Source organism: Daucus carota, chromosome 6 (genome assembly GCF_001625215.2).
Source record: "Daucus carota subsp. sativus chromosome 6, DH1 v3.0, whole genome shotgun sequence".
Taxonomy (NCBI): domain Eukaryota; kingdom Viridiplantae; phylum Streptophyta; class Magnoliopsida; order Apiales; family Apiaceae; genus Daucus; species Daucus carota.
The window spans coordinates 18,038,693-18,040,274 of NC_030386.2; the positions used below are offsets into that span (position 1 = coordinate 18,038,693).

Below are 1,582 nucleotides of genomic sequence, written 5' to 3' on the forward strand. Positions count from 1 at the left end.
AAGGGTGAGTGGCGGCTTCACTACCGCCTGCGGCAGAACAACAAAACCTGGCTCTGACACACACATTGCAGAAATATAAACTGCATTACACCAGAAATACCTATAAACTAGGAACTAGATAAACTATGAAACTGCACTCCTGTTTTCACTCCAGTGCATGTTATTCCACTACTCTCCTTAAAGCATGCAACTTCTCCGCAACGTTTGCAGCAGGACAACTAAACAAAATAACTAACTAAAATTTGAGTTTAAGGTTATCCCAACAATCACCCCCATAATCTTAAACTTATTATGAAGCACTTCTCTTCATATGCGATGCACTTCTCACCACCATAAATTTTGATGCACATCTTATCAAAAAAACACTTTGGAGCACTTCTCCCCATGGTGCACATAATCACCCATAATTCTAAAGGAGAGGTTCTGCCTCAGCCAATTGAGCCATGACTTCTTCATCATTTTGGAACCTACAGTTTTTTGCCAGATGCCCATATCTGTTGCATTTGAAGCATTGTGGCTTTCCTTTGTGCCAACAATCCTTTTCTTCATGACCGAGCTTATGGCAGTGGTTGCATTGAACTTTGTTGCCTGTGCCTTTGGAGAATGAAGTTTTTGCTAATAGGAGTCATTCATTCTTTCCTCCTTTTTCTTCCTCCCTCATTGATCTCCTTTGATCAACGGCACTAAGCGCATTGACTAACTCCACTAGAGTTATTTTGGATAGGTCTTTGGAATCTTCAAGTGAGGATATTTTAGACTCATATTTTTCAGGAACACTCACCAGAATTTTATCAACAACCCTCTCATTGGCAAATGTTTCACCAAACAACCTTATTTGATTAACAATACTCATAAGCTTACTCACATATTCCTTAATAGTTTCGTTCCCCTTCATTCGCTGCATTTCGAATTCTCGTTTGAGATTCAAAACTTGCATCAACTTTGTTGTAGCATTTCCTTCAAACTCTTCCTTTAACGTACTCCATGCCTCTTTCGGCGACTCGCAAGTCATGATACTTGTGAAAATTCCATCCGACACCGCCGAATGAATACATGAGAGTGCCTTTGCTTCTCTTGCCGCTTCTTCGTCACGTTTTTTGATTTGAGCTTTTGTTGGATTTTGTGGAAGAAGGGTTGATTCAACACCACTTTCAATTGTGTCCCACAGACTCATAGCTTTCAAATATGATTTCATTTTGATAGCCCATGAGTTATAGTGATCTCCTTTGAATGTAGGTATCGAAAGAGAAAAATTATTTGACGCCATTTGAAAAAAAAACAAAGATTGCTTATCTATATATATATTCATAACTTCACAAGCCCTTTAAACCTGGCTCTGATGCCAAGTGTAGAATATAAAACTGATTTGCATTAATTTTTCTTCCTCTAAAAGAGATTACATGCCATATTTAAAACAAACGTACTTGACTCCTAGCAATACTCTACTACTTCTAATAAATCTTTTAAAATAAAATAGACACAAATAGACTCCATACCTCCTACAAATTCTCTAGAACTCCAACAAACATCCAACTACTTCAATCTAAAATTAATTCTCAAAAATAAATAATTAAACAAATAA

General features: G+C 37.2%; 1 protein-coding gene across 1 annotated transcript; it reads right to left on the reverse strand.

The window, feature by feature from the left end:
• Positions 1–625: 625 nt before the first annotated feature.
• Positions 626–1,267, reverse strand: LOC108203845 (uncharacterized). Its single transcript, XM_017373050.1, has one exon. It carries the CDS (start codon positions 1,265–1,267, stop codon positions 626–628), a length of 642 nt encoding a protein of 213 aa, XP_017228539.1.
• Between the last annotated feature and the right edge of the window lie 315 nt (positions 1,268–1,582).